The sequence below is a fragment of the Equus przewalskii genome, chromosome 4 (genome assembly GCF_037783145.1).
Source record: "Equus przewalskii isolate Varuska chromosome 4, EquPr2, whole genome shotgun sequence".
Classification (NCBI taxonomy): Eukaryota; Metazoa; Chordata; class Mammalia; order Perissodactyla; family Equidae; genus Equus; species Equus przewalskii.
In genome coordinates, this window is record NC_091834.1 from 65,039,139 (window position 1) to 65,063,521 (window position 24,383).

General features: G+C 36.1%; 1 protein-coding gene across 1 annotated transcript in view; it reads right to left on the minus strand.

Moving 5' to 3' along the window:
- Positions 1-317: 317 nt before the first annotated feature.
- The window catches only part of TBX20 (T-box transcription factor 20), a 55,617-nt gene continuing 31,551 nt past the window's right edge, over positions 318-24,383 (minus strand). Inside the window, exons 7-8 of the mRNA XM_008523702.2 lie at positions 6,534-6,646; positions 318-5,259 (exon numbers count right to left, since the gene is read on the minus strand). Of these exons, the coding sequence (XP_008521924.1) occupies positions 4,919-5,259; positions 6,534-6,646 (454 nt within the window). The 3' untranslated portion in view covers positions 318-4,918. The remainder of the gene's footprint in view (positions 5,260-6,533; positions 6,647-24,383) is intronic.

Consider the following 24,383-nt stretch of genomic DNA (forward strand, 5'->3'; position numbering starts at 1 on the left):
ATGAGTGAAGGGGCCTGGGTGTAGGAAAATGGGAAACAGGAACTGGTGGGGACTTGAGAGCAATGTCTTCTCCAAAAGGCTTTCAGTGCCATTAAAGACAAAACCCAAAGCCTGTGTAGGAATCCAGTGGGCTGTGTCTGGCCTGGGGAGTGCCAGTTGTGACCCCTGATCTTACTAATCCTCTTCTTTTTTAGGCGGGGAAACAGGTACCAAAAGTCACGAAGCAGTGTGTAAGATAATGAAAGGTGTAAATGTGTGCATATATATCAAAAACACACCATTTTTAATGAAAGAAATTAATATCCACACATTTGTACTTCTGTACAATTTTGGGTAATATATAATTTTAAGCTGTTTACAAATAACATGTAATGCTTCAAATATTACATAATGTTGATAATACATTTCTAGCAGAAATAAATATATTGCACTTAAAAAGAACTTCATTAGATGTTACTTCATAGTATTAGGCTTATAACTTCTTTTCTCATAAAACATTTCCCATGCCCTTCCCCCCACCCCCCAACACACACACTTCATTACAGTGACTGTTCTCACGCAATTCATTAAGCAAATGACACAGCAAACAGTAGATGTGTGAGAGAGCCCACTAAGGAGGCCACATCCAATTTTATCCTTTAGGAAATAAAAGACCTTCTTCTAGGTTTCTGAAAATAAGAAAAAGCAACAACTAAATACAGTATTGCAATGTACCAGAAGTAAAATACAACAAATTGTATTTTTTGTCCAGGTGTATTATATCACCAAAATGTTTTTATTTTCTTATATCAAAGGAGGGGATTGGAATCCAGGGAGGAACAGAGAAAGAAGGGCCACAAAATACTTATGGATCATTTGCCTATCAAATATTTATAAATGAACTGTTCCATATTTAAGCATGCTGAAGAAAGATAAGTATTGCCATATTTTATAACTGGCATGGAATATGAAGAAAGGATTTTATGGTTTTCTAAAGGTTTAAGAGTTTGTAACCTTCTCTTTGCTTGTTTACATAAAATCCTTGCATTCTGAAATAATACAAAAACATATAAAATCCATCCTCCACCCAAGCCGGGCTCTATAAAGGAGCCAACTGAAAATCTTTTCTGCCCAGTGCTTTATTTCTGTCTAGTCTAGATTTAGGGTATATTATTGTTTTATTTGTAATAATTATCAATTCCATACACACTTAAAATGAAAACAGTTTTCTTTGCTTAGTCAATGGAAGATTGAGTAAAAAGAATGCTTTTCTTGCAACATGTGTCCCTGTATATTACATACTGAATTTTTTGAACTTTAGATGCTGAGTCATGGCTAAGCATGACTGCATATTTAATAGGGTGGTAAAGTCACTCCACCCATTTTATTTGAAGTTTATTTTTCTCAGTATATAATTCAGCTTAAATATAAGCAGGACAGCCTGAAAAGCTAAAATGAAATTCAGAAATGGGATAAATATCCTAACATCTCTCGGAAAAAATCACTGACATTATGGGAATGGGGATCCTTTTCTTTAAGAATTCTTTTGTCTTTGGCTTTTAGAGGGTTCCCTTTTTATTTTTTTGACGGGGGAATGTTGTGGCTGGAGAAGTACAATGACTGAGATGTGGATGGGGTGGGGGGGGCGGGGTCTTGGAATACCAATATAAGAAGTCAATGTAACTCCTATAGTATAACCCTACATAGGCTTTTGCTAGATGATAAGTATAAGAAAACTTAATATCTCCTACTCTGTGCCCTCCTACTAAGAATGGAGGTAGGCCTTCCAGATAATGTATCATTGTTATAAACTCAAAAGGACCAGCAATGCAATATAAATTCATTAATGTAGATCTTGTTACCTAACAATTTGTGATATGTTACACACAAGCTAGATATGTTTATGCTGCTAAGGGTGGACAGAAGAGAGAGGAAGATTTACTTTACTTTTAAAGTAAATTTCAAGCAAGTAAAAGAAATAATTGAACTTAGAATTATTGATAAATGTTTTAAAAATAAACCACATATGCAAAACCTATTAAGTTATGAATTAATTCTTTTGGGTTAGATAAAGCAGTTCTGGCAGCAGTGGCTCTTTTTAGCAGCACTGCATGTTAGCCGTGCTTTTTGATCCTGTAATACACCTGGGGGGAAACCCTGAACTTATTCCAAGTATATTATAACTCATACTCTTTATTATTCCATTGGCTTTCCCACTAATTATCTAGTTCTTGCAATTACTTTTGGTAGAATAGACTTTAGACTTTTAAATCTGAAATACCCAAGGAGTTACGTAAGAATCAACAACCAGAATAGCTCAGAAAGGCCCACGCAGGGTAAATATCTACTCCTGGTTCCCACGGCTAGAGTGACTCTGATCAGTTGAAGCTCCATATCACTTGTACTTTTTCTTTCTGGTTCAAATAATACCAAATACTTAAAAAATATATCCAATTTAGAATTTCAGGTGTGATTTTTCCAAGAGCACTCTTTGATACCTTAGTCTTTGCTTTTCTCTAACCACTCTACTTTTTTTTAGTTTTATATTGCTTAGTTACAAAATAAAAGTTATGAAGTCAAGAAATACTGGTGTAAAATCATATTTAACAAAAACATACAAACCTACTTTGAGACACACCAATTGGGGAAAATGTCAAAATAGTATTAAAATGTTCCTTTCATTCTCATTGGAAAGAAAACTGAGATACAGATTCACTTCAGCAGACCAGTAATTTACCAGGGTATTCAATAGCATCATGTAAAATTGCATCTACTTTTGTTATTCCTGCTTTAAGCAGAAGGACTCTGTACTAAAAGGAGCACTGGCAACAGGCCAACTATTAAATCAGCATCCTAAGGTCTATGGATACTTAAGCATTACTCATAACTGCTTTTTTAAAGAAAAGCACATCTGTGCTGTGTTGGAAAACAAACTACCTGTGGATACTATAGAATAACATGGAGAAAGATAGGAATTAGCCTACAGTGTCTGCCATAGGAGTTTGAGATGCTTGGTTAACATAGCCCATGCTTCTCCAGAAGTACCCTTTGGGATACAGGGGAGAAAGGCAAGTGCAGAATAATCCAACAACGGCATCATGTAGACAGGCTGTGCCATTATGCCTTGTTTCACAGGCTGGGCGTGCCGAAGAAAGGCATTTGATATGGAAAAGCCTACCATTAAAACAACCAAATAAAATCCCACTGGAGTCTGATATGATAAGCATATTGCATTTACTCCCAAACACACCTCTACTCTCAGCAGTGGTAGTTCCCATCTCTTTTAAGATTCAATACTTTTGCAGTCAGAACAGAGTAGAATGAATATTATATACAAAATTTAAATTAAATTAAAATAGAGTTTTGGGGAGCCTTGTGAAGAAGACAGGTTATATCCTGTAGCTAGAATACATTATATCTAAAGTTGAAGGACCATAAACTTCATTAAATTTCTGTTATTAGGGAAATAAACTTGCAAAATGCCAAATGTTCTACCCTGACTGTAAATGTTTAGATATATGTTGCCCAAAAATAATATACAGATTATATATAACTAAAATATCATTAATACTATACTAAACATTAAAGGAAGGCGTGAGAAGACAGCAAGAGCTGAAAATAAAGTGGATGACTGCTTTAGACTTATTTATAAGCACTGCCAATGTTTCAGCTGGGGAGTCACTGAATTAACATGAAATTTCATGTAATGGGCTAGAAAAGTGGTAAAGGAGTCACTGAATGTAACACAGTAAGAAAAAAGGACAAATCAGATATATGGACACATAACTTCTCATGAACATAGGTTAAATGATGGCTCTGTGGGCATTCAGAATGGTCATTCACAAATCCTTGTCAGTCAGTGGCAGCAGCTAATCTAAGAACAAAGCGGATTTATTGAAAAGGAGAATTTGGCCTGGTACATTTAAACATCCATGAGGTCTCCCAAAGCTGAAGTAAAACTGAAGGGGCCTTTGGCACCCGTGGCAGAGAAATTCCTTTCACAATAGGGCAACCATCTTTTTATTGCAGCTGTAAGTAGAAGAAAGCCTCTGCGTCACCATGTAGAGGCTTTACCTTCCTCAGTGAGTAAGTCAGTAGTGTATTTAGAATGCAGCCCAGAAAACTAAAACCTCAGTTTTGCCATATAACACACAAAACCTCTTGCTTCAAAATTGTATATAGAAGATTTTTCCTACATAAGTGACAAGTAGTCGCAAGAAAGAGAATTAGGAAGAAAGAAGACAAGCCTGTGAAAAAGAGCTTGTCAGGTACTGGCCCTTCAGTATTACAAAAAGAACTTTGTGAAGTCATTACCACCTATTCATCCACAAAATAGGATGTATGGGCATTATCTCAGCTCCTTCCCCAGCAAACTAACACAAAGGAAAACTAAACATGCTTAGGCTACAGCACTACAAATATTTCTCTATTGGCTCTCATTTTCTACAAGGAGAAATGGACTTAAGTTAGTCGTTATGCATTATGGTAAGTATGTTATACAGTATTGCCTCTTTGAAGGTTTTTTTAACCTGTGGAAAGCAGAAAGAAAATCTATACATGTTGATTTTATACATTACTGCATCAACACAGCATTTTTAATCACTAGGAATGATGCACCTTAAGATTCATCTGCCTTGTATTATTAAACTTTCTGGGTAAATTGATATCCTATTAATTGTAGGACTTTGGCTGCCTAAGAACTTTACACTGATTCTTTCTCGAACCCAAGAGCTGTCCCCCAACTACAGATGAATCCTGGTCCATGGTACATTCCCTCAGTGGCAGGTTTTACTGTGAGTCCAGCTCTCCTCTGTAATAGGTCCCATGTCTCCTGGAGAGCCCCTGCTCCAACACCCCACATCCCACCCACCCGACCCTGTCCTATATTTCCATACCCATTTGCACATTCTGGATTTGGATTCTCCTGTTTTTAGAAGAGTCATACAAATGGTGTCATCACAGCCGAGGAATGGCGCAGTCCTTGGATAGCAGCATAGGGCCCCTGCTGAAAGTAGTGATGGTACCGAGGCATGTGGAATGAGGGGAATGTTGGGCCACTGCCCTGCATGGAGCTGGCAATGGCTGATGGGGTCAGAGGCATCCCAAGTCGGCTATATGGTGGCAGAGAACCCTGTATGGGGTGAGGAATGGGTGTTGCTATGGATGCTGTGCTGGTGCCAAGAGCAGTCAGGGACTGTGGGTGCTGAAATCCAGGAAAACTGGATGAAGATGATACCCAGGAACTGAGAGACAAATTATCAGATGTTGTAAAGGCTGACCCTGAAAGGAAAAACAACTCATTAGGCTGGAAACTCTCTTTCAATGTGGAAATCAAGAATTACATTATCCGTAAGGATTAATTTATTTTTAAAAATATATAATAGATCTGCAATTTAAAAAGACAAACATGTCAACCACGAGGCAAATCTACCTTTCTAGATAAGAAGACATCATTTAAATCATATATGGAAGAGAGAATTTACTAAATAGAGAAAGACTTAACTTGTTAGGTGGCCTGTGTACCCCCAGAGAGCACTAGTACCCTGCCTGAAGGCAGTCACCTGATTCCCTTTAAAGGAGCTCCAAATTGCGGATATCTTTGCTAATCTCTGCAGCATCCCTGTAAGGAAGGCTGGACATACCAGCCTCAACAAAGCTACTCGGTTTCCAAAGCCATTGTGAGAACCCACAAGAGTGCTTTTCTTTTCCTTTTTTTTTTTTTTTAGCTTCCATAATTCTTTATTAAATATTTGACAAGTTGCAAAAGTTTTTTTTTACATCACAGCATCTGGAAGTTTAAACAAGAGTTGACACTGAACTTTCCAAATGTATAATTACTAGTAACTCATTTACATTAGTTATAAGAGATGTCCTATCTTTTGACTGATTATGCTATTCCATATTATGGACGTAAAAATATGACAGAGGGCTCTTTGCCCATTGGAACATCCCTGTGCCCAGGATTGGGCACCCTCTGGTCTCTTTTTCTCTGGACTCCCAGGTGCAGAGGGCTCCTCCCTGAGCCTTTATGACAAAGGAACTTTTCAGTACTGCCCTGTTCTCACCACTGGGGCCACCATCTCTACGTAATGCCCTTCACTAGAAGAATCTTCTTTTTAAAAGTGTTTTCTGTTTCAGTCATTGATCCTAATAAGATATTCCTGATGTAAGTGGAACAGATATATTCACTGACTTTCAGATTATAAAACTGAGGTTCAGAAAGACTAAGGAACTGCCCCCTAAGTCCAACAGCTCTTTGGTAGTGGATCACAGACAAGTAACTCCTGAGCCCTGACTCAGAGGCTTGATGTCCTTTTACTATAAAACAAACCCCAAGAAACCTTCAGTAGGCAGAATCACTTAAGACTCAAAGGCAAAATAATGAACTGTGTGAAAATCAGCCTCAGGGGCTGTGCTTTCCTGAAGAGGCTCCTGAAATACTTTTGGGGCAATGGGTACCCTGAGGATTAGAAGTCTCTTCTAATCCTGCCTGCCTTCATTCTCCTTTAGGTGCTCTTGCTCCCAGCAACTGCAAAATTCAGAAGCTGCCTTACCTCTGTTTTGTGTTGTCTGAACCTCATCCCCCAGCACATCCTCTTCTCCTCCATAAGTGCGAATGGGTGAGCGGGCATAGGAATGCTTTTGAATCAGGCTCTCCACACTTTCCCTAGGTTAGAGAACGACGCATCTTGAGTAAACTAAGAAGTTAAGTACTCAGAGATGGAGAGGGGTGTAAAAGGTAATTCACTAGTCAGTAAAACTATTTTCTCAGCCAAAAGACCACCACTTCAGGGAAAAATGACATTCGAAACATGTAACTTTATTCCATTGTAGACTCCTCAGAAAGGTGACCTCAGATGTACAAATACAAGCAAACATAACTGGATATGATGGGAACAATTCCCTGAAATCCTGCAAAATGAGGAACAAAGAGGTGGACAAGGAGCTACAACATCTGATCATAGGAATATAGAGTTTAATGATGTGAAAAATGAGTGTGTGATACAACATCTGATCATAGGAATATAGAGTTTAATGATGTGAAAAATGAGTGTGTGAATTAACTATGAGGAGCTGCAATGAATCTTCTGACTTCATCAGCTAATGAGTGCAAAACTACTCAACTGACACAAACTGTGTTGACTCAACATCTGATGAATGTTGGCAAAAAGTTCAAAATATCATTAGTCATAAAAAGATTCAATGTTCACTAACAAACCCAGTAAGTGCACAGAGTATATGACAATATGGGTAGTTTGAATAATGAACACTTTGAGATTCTTGTTACTTTAAGACTGAAAATTATAGAAAACTGTGAAGGACACATAAATGGCCATTACGGAATTTAGGTCCCCAAATAAATTTGTCCATCGTGTTTGTAGATGGTCTTTCTCTTGCAGCATAGCTTAAAAACTAAAGACTGTGGTTAACTTTAAAAACAAAAATTATTTTCGTATTGGCCACTTTGACCTCCGGCTATTAAAAAAAAAAAGCCAGCAAGAGTTTAGCCAAATAATTTTTTTGCCAAAAGAGCAAGTAACAGGTTAACTTACACAGTATACATCTCCAGAACAGCTGTGGCCTAAAGACGAATACGAATTAACCACCAAAGGACCAAAAAAAGATTAAAAACATTTGTGTTGAATGAAAGACAAAGCAAATACCAAATTTCATATTGAGAGGACAAGGAAAGCAAATAAAGTGTCACGATAACTTTCCAAAATGTAACACTTGTCAACATTTCACATAGATATACAGACTTTACCAGTGAAAAAATACTAATTCATAGTGAATTTGGTGTTCTAGAAAGCTTGTATGTTCACATAGATGAAAGCATTTTGTCATATTACATAGCATGCAAATGAGGACTTAAGGGTATGCCTAAAAGAAAAATAAATTCTAGAAACTATTCAAGTTACATCTTTGCTCCCAAAAGATTTTAAAATAAGCATATAGTACCACCTCATGTACTCAAAATTATTGGAATCAGACAAAATTCAGATCCAATGGATTAACATATAGATGTTAAAAAAATGAGACTATTCCATATTTATTGAAAAGGAATGATCTCCAAGACACAGTAAGTGAAAAAAGTTAAGTACAGAACAGTGTATAAAGATGCCCTTTTTGAATTTAAAACAAGGAGTATTTATGTTCATATATGCCTAATACTTCCAGAATGTTCCAGTTTCCAGAATAAGAAACTGCCTAAAATAGGTTGCCTCTGTAGAGTGGAACCAGAAATCTGAGGGATTGGAGCAGTGATTCCCAAACTTGTCTATACATATGAATCACCTGGGGAATCTTTAAAAAAAAATCCAACAACTACTATATTGAGGTACAGTTAACATACAGTAAGTGGCACATTTAAAATGTACAATTCGATCACTTTTGGCTTATGTGACTGGTGACACCATCACCATAAGTAAGATAACAAACATCTAATACCTCATGCCCCTCATGCTTCCTGGTCCCCATCTCAACAAACTTTCCCAAGGAAACCACTAGTATGATTTCTGTCCCTACCAATTAGTTTGCATTTACTAAAATTTTATAAAAATGAAATTCTATCTTATATATTCTTTATTATCTGGCTTCTTTCACTCAGCATAATTCCTTTGCGATTCATCTTGTTGGAGCACGTATCAATAGTTTATTCTTCCTTATTTTGAGTAGCATTCTACTGTATGAATATATTATAGTTTATCTATTCACCTATTGATGGAATATTTGCCTTCTTTCAAGTTTTTGACTGTTATACGTGAAGCTGCTATACATATTCATGTATACTTTTTGAAAAATAGACATATGCTTTCGCTTCTCTTGGAAAAATGCCTTAGAGTGGAATAACTGGATTGTATGGTAAATGTGTGTTTAATTTTTTAAGAAACTGCCAGATGATTTTCCAAAGCAATTGTACCATTTAGCATTCCCACCATCAGGGTATGAGAGTTCCACTTCCTCCACATTTTTGCCAACACTTGGTATGGCCAATCTTTCTAATTTTAGCTGTTCTAATATATATGTACTGGTATCTAATCATAGTTTTAATTTTCATTTCCCTAATGACTAAGATGTTGAGCATCTTTTTATGTGCTTATTAGCTTCTATATACCTATTTTAGTAAACTGTTCAAATATTTTGTTAATTTTTAAAAGTAGATTCTTTGTTTTCTTATTATTGAGTTTTGAGATTTCTTTATATATTCTGGGTACTGGTCCTTATAGGACATGTGATTTACAAATATTTTCTCCTGGCCTGTGGCTTGTCCTTTGATTCTCTTAACAGTATTTCTAAAAAGCAGAAGTTTTTAATTTTGATGAAGTGCAATTTATCCATTAGTAATTTTATGGATTATGCTTTTGGTTTCATATCTAAAAATCTTTGCCTACTCAGGACCAGAAAAGTTTTCTCTTAAAATTTTTTCTAGAACTTTTAGGTTTTACATTTAGGTCTATGATTCATCTTGAGTTAATTTCAAATATGTTATAAGGAATGAACTGATGTTCATTTTTTGCTATTGGATATCCAGTTATTCTAGCACTGTTTGTTGAGATTACCCCATTTCCACTGAATTATCATTGCATTTTTGTCAAAAGTCAATTGTCCATGTATGTGTGGGCCTACTTCCAGACCCTGTACTCTGTTCTATTGATCTATTAGTTGATCTTGACACCAAAATCACACTGTCCTGATTACTGAAGTTGCATAAAAGTTTTGAAATTAGGTAGTATTAGTACTTCATTTTATTTTTATTTTTCAAAGTTGTTTTGGCTATTCTAGTTCTTTTGCATTTCCACATGTAATTTAGAATTAGTTTGTCAATTTCTACAAAAAAGCCTACTGGTATTTTGATCAAGATTGTGTTAAATCAGTAGATCAATTTGTGGAGAATTGACATCTTAACAAAATTAAGTCTTTCTACCCTTGAACCAGTATATCCCTCCATTTAATTGTCTTCTTTAATTTCTCTGAGCAATGTTTTTGTAGTTTTAACTGTATAGGTCTTACATTTCTTTTGCCAGATTTATCCCTAAATATTTCATGTTATGGTAAATATTGCTTTTTAATTTCAATTTCTGATTGTTCATTGCTAGTACATCAAAATACAACTTATTTTTGTATATTGATTTTGTATCCTGTGACCTTGCTAAACATACTTATTTCTTCCGGTAGCTTTTTGTAGATTTGGATTTTCTACATAGATAATCAAGATGTCTATGAACAGAGATGGTTTTACTTCTTTCTTTCCAATCATGATGACTTTTAGTTATTTTTCCTGATTTATTGCAATGCCTAGAGCTATTTGTTAAATATTGAATTAACAGTGGTAAGAGTGGACATCCATGACTTGTTCTTTATCTTAGAGACAGCATTCAGTCTCTCACCATGAGATATAATATTATCTCTAGGGTTTTTTGTAGATGCCCTTTATCAGACTGGGAGATTCCCTTCTATTCCTAGTTTTATGAGTGTTTTTAAAGTTGAATTTTGTTAAATGCTCTTGCTGTATCTATTAAAATGATCATGTTATTTTCTTTTTTAGTTTCTTAATATGGTCAGTTGTATTATTTAAGTTTCAAATGTTAAACCAACCTTGCATTCCTGAGCTAAACTCTAGTCATGATATATTATCCTTCTCTTTGCATTAAGTTTCCTAAAATTTTGTTTAGAATTTTTCCATCTACATTCATGAGGGATGTTGGTCTAGAGTTTTCTTTTTTTGTAATGTCTTCTCTAGTTTTAGTATCAAGATAATACTGATCCCATATAATTAGTTGGAAAGTATTCCCTCCTTTTTAATTCTCTAAAAGAGTTGGGGTAAAATTGTTATTATTTCTTACTTAAATGTTTGGTACAATTCACCAATGAAGTCATCTGGGCCTGGAGTTTTCCTTGTGGAAAGGTTTGTAACTACAAATTAAAAGCTCTCAGATTATCTTTTTTTTTTTTAATGAAATTTTGGTAGTTTGTGTCTTTGGGGAATTTGTTTATTTGATCTAAATTGTTGAAATTATAAGCATAAATTTTCATAATATTCCCTTATTATCCTTCCTTTATTATATGTAGAATCTGTCGTTATATTACTCCTCACATTCCTGAAAATGGTAATTTGTGTTTCTTCTCCTTTCTTCATGATCAGTTTAGCTAGGGATTTGCCATTTTTATTAATCTTCTCTGCTTTTGGTCCCCCTAATTTTCTCTATTGTTTTCCTGTTTTCCATTCCATTGATTTCTGCTCTGATATTTATTATTTCCTTTCTTCTACTTACTTTGGGTTTCATTTGCTCTTTTCCTAGTTTCTTGAGATGGAAGCTGAGCTCATAGATTTGAGACCATTCTTCATTTCTAAAGTAGGTATATAGCATTATAAATTTCCCCTAATGTTTTAGCAGCATCCTGTAAGTTTTCGTATGTTTTATTTTCATTTTAATTTAGTTAAAAATATTTTCTAATTTCCTTTTTGATATCTTCCTTGCTCCATGGGTTATTTAGACATATGTTATTTAGTTTCCAAATATGTGGGAATTTTTCAGATATCTTCCTGTTATTGCTTTTTTATATAATTCCATTTTGGTCAGAGAACATACTCTGTATGACTTGAATACCTTTAAATTTATTAGGACTTGTTTTGTGGCACAGAGTATGGTCTATCTTAGTAAATGTTCTGTGTGCACTCGAAAGAAAGTATATTCTGCTGATGTTGGATAGAGTGGTTCATAAATGTCATTTGGGTCAAGGTGGTTGACAGTGTTGTTCAAATCTTCTGTATCTTTACTCATTTCCTGTCTACTTTTTCCCCAGCCTCTGGTAGTTTCCTCACATGCATGTGCTAATCAGGTCTCAGCTGAACACTCAAGAGGTACCCTCTGTAGATCTTCAGAATTCTCCTCTTCTGTAGTTTGTCCTGTGGATTCTCACTGTTTTTGTCTCATCAAATGCTCAGTTCTGATTGCTCAACTCAGAGAGTCAGCTAGGCTCTGCCTGTATTCTCCTTCCCTGTGCCATGGTCTAGATACTGTCTCAGACTATAAGCTGGGGCTGTCATACAGCTCACCTCATTTGGTTCCCATCCCTTGGGGATTATTGTCTTCTGTTTCCTGGTGTCCAATGTCATAAAAAATATTGTTTCATATATTTTGTGTTTCTTAGTTATTTAAGGCAAGAGGGTATACTTGCTTGTTGTTGCTTTACCTTTACCTGAAGCAAAGTCCCTCCTGGGAATCTTCTAAAAATTCCAAAACCTAGGCCACACCCACAGGCCAAGTAAATTACAAGCTCTGGGAGTGAGACACAGTGTTCCGTAATTGTTAAAGCTCTACAGATGATTCCAATGGGCAGGCAAGTTTAGGAATGGAGAAGAGGCATGTGATGGATACTTTTTACCAGGTACTCCTCTGTACCGTTTGAACTTTGGACATATTTATTATTTATTCAAAATTAATCACAAATTATAAAATATCATGAGAAATGATAACCTACCAATGAACAAAAGGAAAATAATTGCTGGTCTAACACTGATACTTTGGGAACTTACTATGATGAATTGATAAAAATTGTCATTATCATGCTGATGTTTATGTCAACATAGTAAATGCATTGGAGGCAGTGTGGTATATTGGAAATACCATGGGCTTTAAAGTCATTCGTCAAATGGATGAATGGATAGATGAGTAGGTAGACAACCTAGAACCATTTTCACATTCTAGTTTTGTTACTTCCTTAAGCTCTCTTCGTCTGTAAATTGGGGAGCATAATACCTGCCTCACAGGGCCATTCACTCAACCAAAAAGAAATATTTCTTGAGTACCTATTATGAACATGAACAGGCACTATGGAATTGTGGGGAGAGCAATAAACAAAACATAAAAATCTCTGCCTAATGGGGAAGAGGTTAGAGGGAAGAGAGAGACAATATGAAAAATGTGTAGCATATCAGATGGTCATGATAGTGCTATGGAAGAATAAAAATAAAGCAGGGTATAGTGATAAATGTAAATAGGAGGATTAAATGAGATAAGGCATTTGAATTGCCCAAAATAGTGTCTGGCACATAGGAGCTACTCAGTAAATATTACTGCCTTATAAACGTATATCTAGAGCAGGTAAAAATATTTTATTCTCTTAGATTATATTCTTTCCAATTTATTCTACCCATCTGAATAATCCTAATTCAGAGTAATGTGATCCAAATAAAAGAATTTTTCTTATAAATTGAATGCTAAAGTCAGGAGAGAATTTGACTAGAATGTTACTTGCAGCTCTATTATAAATTATACCTATCATAAAAGATAAAATATTAAGCTTTAGGGCATCTGTATCACTCATTTAAAAGTATAACCTATTTTTAAAAATCCCTTGAACAGACTTGTTGAATCCCTTAAGTTAGACTTGTTGAAATTAAAAGATTTTCTCATTTACTAAGAGACACCAGTAAATATATTAAATGTAGAAGTTAATGGAAAGGATAATTTGGCATGGCATTGACCCTAATTAGTCAATTTGCCAACTGTCATATATTTTAATCTTTACATGCCTGCTCTCTGGTAATGTTGGACCCCTGCAGCCTTAACAGTCAATGTCAAGTATTTAAGGACTTAATTCTCTACAGTATTAGAGAGTGACTATCTTTTTCAATAACTTGGGTCATTAAGAAGTAAATCAAGTGAGCTGAGCAACCCTTAATAAAATGACAACTATAAAATACATTCAAGTTGATGTCCTTTTAGGTCTGAGCCATGTGTCATACTGCTAATATTTAAAATGAACTTAGAAAAGAATTAGGTGTTATTTTCACATGAGGAAGGAACTCGCTTCAAATACCCTAGAAAATATTTTCTCTTTGTCTAGTCATAAAGGAGTGACCATCAATGGGCCCAAATTATGGATGATGTATTTCTAAAGTATATTTTTCTTCCCATCCTATGCACATAAACTGCCAGTCCAAGCATTTGAGTTCAAAAACAAAGTGTAGTATTTGCCTCTCTAGAAGTATCCTTATATAAAATGATTTAAACATGCTTCACATACACACACAAGAAAAATCATTTTCCAGATAACACAATGAATCACTGCCTTATGAAATATTTTGGTTTTCTATAAGAAGTACATTATATCCATTTTGTCCTTGGTACATCACTGGAATCATTACTTATTCTAGTCTCTAGGAGGGAGAAAAAAGGGATTTTATCAAAGTGATTTACTTGTCTCAGGCCTGCAAGTGAACTGAAAGCAATGGCAGTTCTTATATAAAGGACGGTATAATTGAATTATTGCCTTTTAAGTGATTGAAAACTGGTGCATATCAGGGCCATCTCTTCGAAGATGTTACAAAGAGTAGACAGCCTATGTTGTTTACTTTATGTCTAATCCCTGTTTCCAGCAGAATGAAAAGTGCAAAGAATTTGTTTAGCCTGGAAGCCAATTGCGAGGATTTCTACAGTACTGTACCCTGAAAAGTAAAGGATGACTCACCTAATTGGTTAAGTGATTTAGGTATCACAAGCTACAACAGTGCCTTGTAATGTTTAGTTCTGTTATATTCCAAAGCAAGAGACAGTAGTTTTGGTAGACTTACTTTGGATTTAATAGATAAATAAAGTGGGTACCATTAGTAAAGGTCAGCCTTTCTAATATGTAACACTAAATTATTTTTCAAGGCAAAGAGAGTATATTATTACCTTGGAAATCTTTAAAAGATTTCTTCTGACTACTACGTAACCATTAATTCCAAGAATAATATACATGTGAAAGGTACAATCATAGCCAGAAGGGTGGGCAAGGTAAAGAGTAGCTACAATGATTATGCTGATCCTGCCAAAATGTTCAGAATTATTTGAAGTCATTTGAACTATTTGTTCAAACCAACAAATATAAGATATTTGTTTGCTTATGTAAGATAAAACCAAAACCAACATACTCTATCAATATTGGAACCAATTGCCCTTCTTCTGTCTCTGAAACTAGAGTGCAAATTTCTCGATGCTCAAAAAGCAAAAACTTCCCTTTTCCCTCACATTCTCCCTTGCACAACCACTATACCTAATATATTCCTCTTTTACTGCACTTACTAGATTGATGTCAATTATATGTTCACATGACTGTCTCTCCTACTACACTGTTGGCTTCTGAACCAAGGAGAGAACAATGCTTTATCTAGGCAGTGGTTCTCAAACTTTAGTGTGTGTTGTGGACTGAATGTTTGTGTCTCCCCAAAATTCATATGTTGAAATCTTAACCCCCAATGTGATGATGTTAGGTGGTGGCATCTTTGGTAGACAATTAGGTCTTGAGAGTGGAGCCCTTAGGAATGGAGTTAGTACCCTGATTAGAAGAGACAGGAGAGCTCGTTTGGCTTTCTGCTGTTCAGTCATGTGAGGACACAGTAAGAAAATGTCTATGAACCAGCACCTTGATCTTGGACTTCCCAGCTTCCAGAACTGTCAGAAATAAACGTCTTTTGTTTAAGCCACTCAGTCTATGGCATTTTTGTTATAGCAGCCCAACAGACAAAGATACCGTGCATCAGAATTACCTGGAGGGCTTGTCAAAACACAAATTGTTAGCCCCACCCTAGAGTTTCTGATTTGGTAGGTCTGAGGTGTGGCGTAAGAATGTGGTTTCCAGTGTGTTTCCAGGTGATGCTGATGCTGCTGACCTGGAGGCCACACTTAGAGAGCTTATATTGGTGCCTGGCATATAATAAGTGCTCAATAAATGTTTATAGATAACAAAATTAAGTTATTGTTATTATTGAATATCAAGATCCTGTGCTCCTAAAGCTGGTTACATAATCATTTTAGATGAAACTGAGAATTTCAGTTGCTATAACTTGCCATGCTTCATTTAAACCATCCCACAATATACATGTCAGGGAGAAAGTTAAATAAAAATTAAATGTTCAATTTACATTCTAACTTTGTCTCCTAACTGTAGACCTGGAAAAAACTGTGTTCAGGGAGAAAATGTCAAGTCTATTAAAATCAAATCTAATTTATAGGAAACAAAATATTTTGGGGCCGGCCCCAGTGGTGCAGCAGTTAAGTTTGCACGTTCTGCTTCAGGGGCCCAGGGTTCGCTGGTTCGGATCCTGGGTGCGGACATGGCACCACTTGGCACGCCATGCTGTGGTAGGCATCCCACGTATAAAGTAGAAGATGGGTACGATGTTAGCTCAGGGCCAGGTGTCCTCAGCAAAAAGGAGGACTGGCAGTAGTTAGCTCAGGGTTAATCTTCCTCACAAAAATAAAAAATAAAATAAAAAATAAAATAAAGTTATTCTTGCTCATCAATTTGCTCATGTTTACATCATGTCTTACTGGGCCTTTGTAAATAACTCCTTGTCAAAATATTTTTCTAAAGATTTATGCAGATAATGTTATAAAAAACTGGAAAACAATATGTCAATATTTGTAGCTGCCACAAAGTACTTAATAAATTAAAACTCTAATAACTTTAGATAATACAATTTGAGATGTATTATAAATTATTAATTTTAATTTGAGAACTGAAATATATTATGCAATCCATTTTGGAAGAACAAAATAACTAATCTTTTGAAAAGCTTTTAGACTTTTTTATCTTTATTTATTTGACTTAATCCTACGCGTTTTTCTTTTCAGAAGTAATATATATTTCTGGTTTTATATTATCATTAGCAACTTATATAAGTAAACTATACCACTAAAAAGCCTAAACCTATTATGTTTAGTTTCCTAAGTCTTATGGCTGTGACAACGAGAACAGCCTCATGCAAAGTACAAATTACTCAGCCTCTAAATAAACTTGAGTAAATTGTGAGGCAGGGAACAAATATCCTTCAGCCACAGATAGAAGGAAAGACACAAGCAAGAAAAAAAGGAGGACAGTTTACAACTGTAAGTCAATTGTGAATAACTCTGCTGCTCTGTCAGATTTGCAGGTGTGTTTGACGCTGTTTTGTAAAATAAATGCTCCCTCTCAGAAGCTGTGGATCAGTGAGTAACATTTTAAGTGCAGAAACACAGCTTGCTAGTTAAAGGAATTTTGGGTGACTACTTCTATAATTTGAAAGAAATTTAGTTCTGTTAAAGCCATCTCTTCCTTTTTGTGGTTGTTAACAGCCTATTTTAATTTATTAAATTAACAGATTTTATTTTAAAAGCAGACTTTAATCCAGTTACCAAACAAAATTGCTTTCATTTTATGCATGCAGACTTATACTAAGTCTGTCTTCATTGGAGATTTTTAAAAAAGTTTCTTTCCTAAGAAGCTGTGCAGATTCCTTATCTGTATCTGGGCTTTGATTTACTTGTGGGCTGGGTTAGATGATCTTTGAGATTTATTATGAGTCTAATGGTTATGAATCTATAAGTATATAAACAAAAGTAAAAATTTAAAATAGCTTTTTGAAAAAGTCCAGTACTAGCTGCAAAGAACCCTGGGTTCTAAGCCCAAATCTTCTACTAATCATATAACCTGGGCAAATCACTTGCACTCTCTGGGCCCTAGTTGCCTCATTGGTTAATGACAGAGGTAAACTGGATGGCTTCCCAAATAATTCTAGCCTCAAAATAAATACTTTCTCCAAAGTGAAGTTTAAATTTCTTTTGGAAGTTTAAACACAAAATATCAGAGCATGCTTTAGTATGCATAATATAATTAAAAATATTTGTCTTATGCTTTAATCTGTATTGAAGAATAAACTATGTACCGATAATTAAAGATAGTCATTTTCATTTATACAAGATTGAGATATTGTATGTTGCTCAATAATCACAGAGATAAAATTCAATTTTGAACTCCTTGATTTCTGTCTCTTCATTCTGAGCAACATTGTCTTCCTGGGGCCTGTCGCTCCAAGCAGAGGTGATGCACATGTCCTCTGTCCTCCCCTATCTCAGAAGTCCTGGCCTGCTCTGGGGCTGTTACAGAATGTGGATCCAGGGGAACACTACAGGTCAATGGAAGCAAAGGCAGATCCAGAGGGCAGAGACTATTGTTATTAGCTATCTTTAGTATTTTTACTTTAGAGTAGCTCCCCTTTCATATAGTGGCTGCCCTTAACATCTAGGTTTTTTTTTTTAGCAGACTGTATTGAAATTATATTTCACTTTTACTTTATTATAGACACTGCAAAATCTATTTTGTAAGAGTCTCCAATACACTCAAATATAGTTGTATTTATGAAAGATTAAGGGAATTAGCAAACTAAATTATGAGCCATAACCATTTCACTATTCACTAGGCGGAAGTTTAATCTATTTATTTTCTCAGCCAGTACAGTTCCCCTCTCAATATATAGGTATTTTCCCTCCTGCCTAAATCTATTCTACTGGGTTTCTACTAAAGATAGGATATAAGAGTGATATGAGAACTTACGTTGCTGGCAATTTGGGTAACAACTATTAGATTGGATTGATCAGTTCATGACATGCATGACTTCTTCAGGAGCCCTGAATGTCAGAATTTTCTTTTTTCCAAAGCTAGCCAGAATGCTTAAGAGAAAGCTCAGATACCAGCAGATATCCTAAGCAGGGGAGGGTGAAGATGGAGAGGAGAGATGAACTAAGTGCCCGAAAGTATCCTGCAGAAAGTCTTATTCTGGACCAGACCTTAAGAAAAAAGTGATTAATATGTCCAAAATTCAAAGGTAGGGGAGGATTTTTAAAGAAATGCTTCTACTATAGGACATCTGGACAGAGTACTGAGCATGACATCCATTCAGCTCTCCCGCTGAGTCCACCCAAGTGGTGCAAGTGCCAGCTGTCTGGATAGGACCCATGATGTAGAGAAGGGAAATCCACATAATCCTCACATTTCATTTCACCCATGAATTTCCTCCTCTCTGCCTCTAAAGTTATGAGCAAAGCTTTGGGGAAACTCACTAGAATTTACTGTAGAGAGAGTCTTGGATTGTGCTCCAAGGATTACTCATTATAAGGAGTCATGAGGTACAAGAGGATCAAACGACTAATGTGGCAGAGCACTGATGCCACCTTCTTTCTGTCCCTTCACACAGAGAGGCGACAAGTTCACATAATCCTCCTCTGGGAACTGGGGATCCCCCTCTGCGCTTTCATCAGGGACAATAAGAACAAAGGAAAAAAGAAGGAAATCTTTTGGTCATTCCAGAAAAAAGACTAGCCTCTTATGTGGGAAAGAACATTAGATTGTCATCAGAGTTTGACAGCCACAGTTTATTCCAGGAGGCAATGAAGTAACAACATATTTAAGATACGGCAGGAAAGAAAATGTGAGGCAAGAATCGTATATCAAGTCAAACTGACTTTCGCAAATAAAGGCCACAGACAAACTGTCATGTTCATGCAAAAGACAAGGAATACTGGGCCCATGAGCCTTTCTTGAGGAATCTAGTAAAGAGTGAGCTTCAGACAATCAAAACAACTAGAGAGATGTTGACATAAGATATGTTAAAGAGCAGTAAATATGTATTTACTTGTAGAATGAAAACTAAACCACGGTTATAAGAATAGAGTATGCAATGACTATATATTCTGACAAGGTAGATGAAGCACAATTCTCAAAAGTGAGGGAGAATGGGGAGAGAAGATAAGAAGAATAAGGTTGTTGATTATATTTATTAATGGAGATTAAAGGGATATTACTTCAAATCAGATACTTAAAAAGGGGGAAAGGAGGAAGGAGAAAAAAGAAGTTACTAGTTAATTTCAATATTGCTTATAGTAGGGGAACCTAGAGAAAATTAGGAAGAGGAGGGGTAGGAGTTTTTAAAAGATGCTAGTGTAAAGGAAAACATTAGAACAAGAGTATGAACCTTGCTAGTTACCAAAAAAATAGTACAAAAAAAGATTGCTAACAAAATAGTCCACATAGTAAAAAACTATTTATAGAAAAGGCTTGCATATCTATTTAAATATAAACAAAACAATATGATACAAGTGAACCCAAACATATTAATATATACATTACATATATATTATATTCCCACATAGTACAGATTAATATAAATTGTATGTGAAAAAAACAAGGTGAGGAATTGTGAGAGTACGTTAAAATTTACTTAAAAAGAAGAATATATAGGGGCTGGCCCCGTGGCTGAGTGGTTAAGTTTGCGCGCTCTGCTGCAGGCAGCCCAGTGTTTCGTTGGTTCGAATCCTGGGCACGGACATGGCACTGCTCATCAAACCACGCTGAGGCAGCGTCCCACATGCCACAACTAGAAGGACCCACAACGAAGAATATACAACTATGTACTGGGGGGCTTTGGGGAGAAAAAGGAAAAAAATAAAAAAAGAAGAATATATAAACATGTATCCTCTTTTGTTAAAAAACACAATGGAAAGATAAACAATACTTTTTTAAATGGTTATCTGTAGGAAAGAGAAGAAATATGGTGGAGGGGATAAGGATAGAATCTTGACGCCTCTGAATAAGCCAGTGTTCTGTAGATTTGTCTTGAAAACATAAATCGGTTATTAAATAATTATATAAGAAAATTATATATTTTTTAAATTCCAAAAAATAGAAAATAAAATAAAACAAATGAGCCTAAATGTGTATCATTAGGCTAGTGGCATGACTACACAGGGGGATGATTCCAAGTGACTTTAAAACACTCTAGAATAAAATAAGGAAAAAAACCCCTAAAAACAAACGCTCTAGTAGAATCTTTAGTAGAATCTATGCTAAAGACAAAAAAAATCACAGAAAGATTGCTATTTTTAGTTGCCACCTGGTTAGAGATGCTGCTATGCATATTCTGAGACTGCTGTGCATCTGTAAAGCATGAGAGAAAGCAAATGAGTCGTGATGGAATATTCTGGCATTCCCACTGTCATTGAGCACTAGCCTCTCAGCATGAGAGAAGAGAGATACAGGTGTGAGGCCAAAGAGGTTAGTAAAAACCTTAACATCCTGAATTTAAATGGAAAGTATTAGTATGAACTCATGTAGGATTTTATCTTTAAAGCACGTGCACATTCGTGCACACACATCCTTGAAACTGAGAGTAGAGACTGTCTCTGGAGAGGGCAATTCTGAGGGGTGGAGGGTCATATTTTACTTATTTAATGTTTGAGTACTTGATTCTTACCCATTTCAGATATATTATTTTGCCATTTTAACATGCAAATCTGAGAAATATTAGAAAAAGTATTTTCTCATTCCTTAACAGTAAACAGAATGATGTTTTAGGAGTCTTTCTAACCCCTACTTTCCCAAATGCCTTTTATATGGTTCTCTAAAGGCCCTGCAAGTCTCTAATACTCTGAAAGAGAAAAAAATTACAACCTATTCTTCAATTATTCATAATAGCTGAGGCACAAGATTAGAAGATGAACAAAAATAACAGATCATGGAAATCTACAAGAATCTTGAAAAGTGTGCATCTCCAAGTTGTTACTTTGTCATCCTCGTTTTTCTTTCTTCTGGCTTGAACTACAGGTGTTAAAATGACCCTAAGAGCATGTCACAACTACCACTGTAAAGACAGGAAGAATAAAGTGTTGGCAGAGACCAGATCTTGCCACCTTTGTCAACTAGCATCACCACATGAGCCTCAAGATGAAATTTTGAGTTTCTTCGTTTTAATCCAGAAAGAGGAAAAATCATCCTTAGCAGCTAAAATTTCTGGATAGGAGTTTTTCTTGCTTCCAACATTTCCACAGCCCCTTAAAGCTCTAAGCCAGGGATCAGCAAACTTTTTCTGTGAAGGCCAGATAGTAAATATTTTAAGCTTTGCAGGCCTTATGGTCTCTGTCAGACATCCTTAGCTCTGTCATTGTAGCATGAAAGCAGCCACATACAAGACAGAAACTGAAAAAAGTGACTGTGCTCTAATAAAACTTTATTTATAGACAATAAAATTTAATTTCATATTATTTTTGCATATCACAAAATATTATTTTTATAATTCTTTCAATCATTTGAAAATGTAAAGACCATTCTTAGCCTGTGGGCTGTACTAAGCAGGTGGCAGACAGTAGTTTGCCAACACCTGCTCTAAGCTATTTACCTGATTAGGGATGGGCCCCAGTGAGCCGGCACCACTCCTAAGGAAGACCTTACTACCTCCGAAACTCCACCAGCCAGCTTAAAGCTATGTTAGAACCAAACACTTCTTTCTTTCCAGCACTGTAAGTCATTATGAAAGACCTAGAAATTATCCCCAAACTGTGAACCTCTTTAGCAGATCTGCCAAAACGCTTGCTGCTCCATAGCTTGGTGTAGATAAAACTTCTATAAATTCCCAGAATATTAGATTTACAACTTTCTTTCCTGAAGTTTCCTTCCTCATCTAAACTAATAGAGTGTCTTTGAGGTCTGAGCAAAAAGGCCTGATTCCCACTGGGCATGTGTCCAAATTTCATGTGTTTGAAAGTTTTATTCAATGCCAAGGGGGTTTAAACACATTTTATAGACTCTCGGTATGAATCCTGAACCAATATGGTGAGATAAGCTTATGTATGTAATTCTCTGCCCCACTGACATGACTGAGAAAAGAAGGGGAACTCAAGAAATTAGGGAGCGTGCCAACGACATACTTGGATATTTTAGACACAAACAGGAAAGGAGTGAGGGAAGCATCACCCAGCAGCCATTCATCAGTGTACAAGGAGGAAAGCTACCCAGGGAGGGAATAAAGGAAAAGGCCTCTGTCAGAGCTTCACCTAAATTCCACTATGGAACAGCAGAGATGAATGCTACAGGCAGATCTCTGAGCAGCTGATGGGGAGCAGATTCTCACACTGCAGGAGGCGAAGAGGAAGGAATCCCATTGCAGCACTCCAGCTAGCACACGGTGGTTTTGGTGCACTGAAGGGTGAGGGCCATGACCATGACTGGCTCTGGAGGAGGGCCACGAGGTGGCTTTGCTGGGCCTGGGGAGGGAGGAGCTGATTTCTAGCTGCCGAGGCAGACAGACAGGGTAGTTTAATCAATGCAAAGTTAAAACTCTCCCTCCAAGGCTCTCTCCAACCACATGCGACAACTCCCTACCCAAACAGAATAATTATAGTTCCACATTGGCAAAATTACAATAAATTTAAATTATTTTCCCTTCTTTGGACTGCACCTGAAAGATGTAACCAAGATCCACACGCTTTTATCCAAAATTAATCTCAGCTCCTAACACTAAACAGACTTCCCTTTCTATGGAGGAGCTGGAGAAAAATAGTTGAACATTATAAAACATTCAGCATTTCCAAAGAAGAAAACTAATTTTAAAGAGCACAAGAAGTGATCTCTTTTGAAACAGACTTGTTCCAAGAAACAGGGAGAAATATTTTAAGTCTAATTGGTATTTTCAAATTTTCAATGAGATTTAGGAAGACCCTGTATTAATAAAGCAAGGACCAGAGGCATGTAAAGGAAACAACTGGGAAATGAAAAAGCATACTTGAGAGTCCAGCCCGGTGGCTGAGTGGTTAAGTTAGTATGCTCTGCTTTAGCAGCCCGGGGTTTCACGGATTGGGATCCTGGGTGCAGGATCATCATGCCATCAAGGATCATCATGGCTCATCAAGCCATGCTGAGGCGGCATGCCACAGAGAGGAACTAGAAGGACCTACAACTAGAATATACAACTATGTACGGAGGGGCTTTGGGAGAAGAAGAAGAGCAAAAAAGATTGGCAACAGATGTTAGCTCACCGCTAATCTAAGAAAAAAAAAGAAGCTTGACAGTCATCATGGTAATAATAAGTATACTTGGAAATGACAAAATAATAACTACCAAATTTTAAAAGAACTCAATAAAGACCGTAAACAGAATACTGGATGCTACAGAAAACAAAATCACCAAAGGAGAAGACCCATGTAAGAAATTCTCCCAATATCAGAATAAAAAGTTAGAGAGATGAAAATTATTAAACAATAGGTAAGAGAAACAGGGAATAGACTCAGGAGATGTAACATATGGATAATAGGAGTTTTAGAAGGTCTGAATAGAGCAGAGCAATTACAAGCAAAAAAGTGGAGGAGGAGAAAAAGAAGAAGAAAATCTTCCTAAGCTGAATAATGACATGAGTTTTCAATTCACAGTGCTCAGTAATATTGTAAATACTAATGAAAAAAAAACCTACAACTGAACAAATATTGGTACAGTTTCTGAATTTCAAAGAAAACTGTCTAAAAGCATTTTATCCAGACAGAGAGGGAAAAAAGGGCAAGTTTCCAACAAAGGAAAGATAGTGAGTTTAGCATCAGCTTTTATTCCACAGTATTTAAAAACCAGATGACAAAGGAAGCTTGAAAGAGTTCTGAGAAAAAAGGCTGCGACCCTAATCAGGTTCGTACATAATGGCAACAGATCTTCTCAGATATGCAAAAACTCCTAAAGATGACCCACATATCCCTCCTCAACCAATTACTCAGCATTTATCAACAACTGAGAATAAAGTCAGAATACAATTCCAATAATTGGAGAGAGTATAAAAGAAATGA